This window comes from Octodon degus, unplaced genomic scaffold, assembly GCF_000260255.1.
Source record: "Octodon degus isolate 3935 unplaced genomic scaffold, OctDeg1.0 scaffold00110, whole genome shotgun sequence".
NCBI lineage: Eukaryota > Metazoa > Chordata > Mammalia > Rodentia > Octodontidae > Octodon > Octodon degus.
The window spans coordinates 2651918-2653329 of record NW_004524686.1 but is presented as its reverse complement, the minus strand read 5'-3'; the positions used below and the strand labels follow the sequence as shown (position 1 = coordinate 2653329).

At 38.7% G+C, this 1412-nt stretch overlaps 1 protein-coding gene across 1 annotated transcript; it reads right to left on the bottom strand.

Moving 5' to 3' along the window:
• Positions 1-278: 278 nt before the first annotated feature.
• Positions 279-599, bottom strand: LOC111812038 (RNA-binding protein 4B-like). The gene has a single exon (XM_023699096.1). It carries the CDS (start codon positions 597-599, stop codon positions 279-281), a length of 321 nt encoding a protein of 106 aa, XP_023554864.1.
• Positions 600-1412: the final 813 nt, after the last annotated feature.

The window sequence follows — 1412 nt, the reverse complement described above, 5'->3', positions numbered from 1 at the left end:
GACACCCAGGATTTAGAGGCAGATTTATTTACATCAACATGCTCTGATTGGGGTCACTCCCAAAAATATCAGGCTCTGATCTCTGATGGTCTAGGGCTTATATTGGATAAGCAAGCAGGAAGTACAGAGACAGAATGGCTTGCTAATTGGTGACTGGTTTACACATGTTCATCACAGAGACCAGCTATGCATCACAGTGACTAGCAAAAGGGACAGAACTGGAACAGGAACTTCTACCTGGGAAACTGAAAATAAGTATACCGGTTGAGGGGAGTGTTTTATGCATAATCTTTCATGATGTCACATTCGATGACTGGACCATATTCCTCAGATTTGGCCCGAAGCTCTTGGTTGGTACAGGTGGGACTAATGTCACCCACATGTAACTCGGTTGAAGCTCTGCTCTTGTTCTTGCTGGCTTCCACACTGATGGTCACCCCGTGCAAATTACAGTGATGCAGGCTCCGGATGGCATCCTCCACCGCTGTCTTATCCTCTATGTGCACAAAGCCGTAGTTCTTAATGATGTCACATTCCAGCACCTTCCCGTACTGCTCAAGGAGTGAGCGGCTCTGTGGTCTCCCGGGGAGGGTTTCCATCTCGACCTGGCCACACAGGAATCTGCAGGGCCTCTTCCTCGTGGTGCTGACACTTCCAACAAAATGCTAAAATGGTTGATGTGGTTTTTTAATTTGTATCATTCTATTGGATTGAAAACTCCATGAAATCACAGACATTGTCCCTATTTGTCTTTGTATAAATTATGCATGTATGGAAATGCCTAGCAGCTCTAAATATATTATTATTAGAAGTAAGTAAATAAATAGACTACAGTTTTAATAATATTGTTCAGAATAACCCTTTAATATAGTTTACAATTTTCTTTACAATGCATTAGGTTTATCATAGAGATTTTAGAAAATATAGATGAAGAGAATAAAATTACTTGTCACCCCAATACCAGGGTAACTCACAGCAGTCATTTTGATATATGTCCTACCAAGCCATTTTCTAGATGTGTGATTATAGATTTTTAAAAAGAAAGAGAAATGATATTATAAGTCACATGCTATCTTACATCTAGCTTTAAAAACATTATATTGTGACTATTTTTCCCACATCACATATAGTTCTACTGTAATGTTTCTTAGTGATTATAGAATGTACCATAATTTATATGCCCATGTTTTATTTTTGGACATTTATGTTTCCTAGTATTTTTGTGCTGAGAAACTGTGATGAAACATCCCTGTGTGCAGCCCGGATGATTTGCTTAGGACAGAGTTCTGGTTATAGAATGGCAGGCAGGAGAGCATGCATTTTTAAGGTCATTGGATTATCATAAAAAGTTGTAACAATTTATATTCTTACCAATGGTGTATGACAATTCCAATTTTTGTGAGTTCTTGCTA

Bases quoted from the DNA above. Each gene is read 5' to 3' on its own strand.
- LOC111812038 (XM_023699096.1), bottom strand. From the start codon at position 599: ATGGAAACCCTCCCCGGGAGACCACAGAGCCGCTCACTCCTTGAGCAG.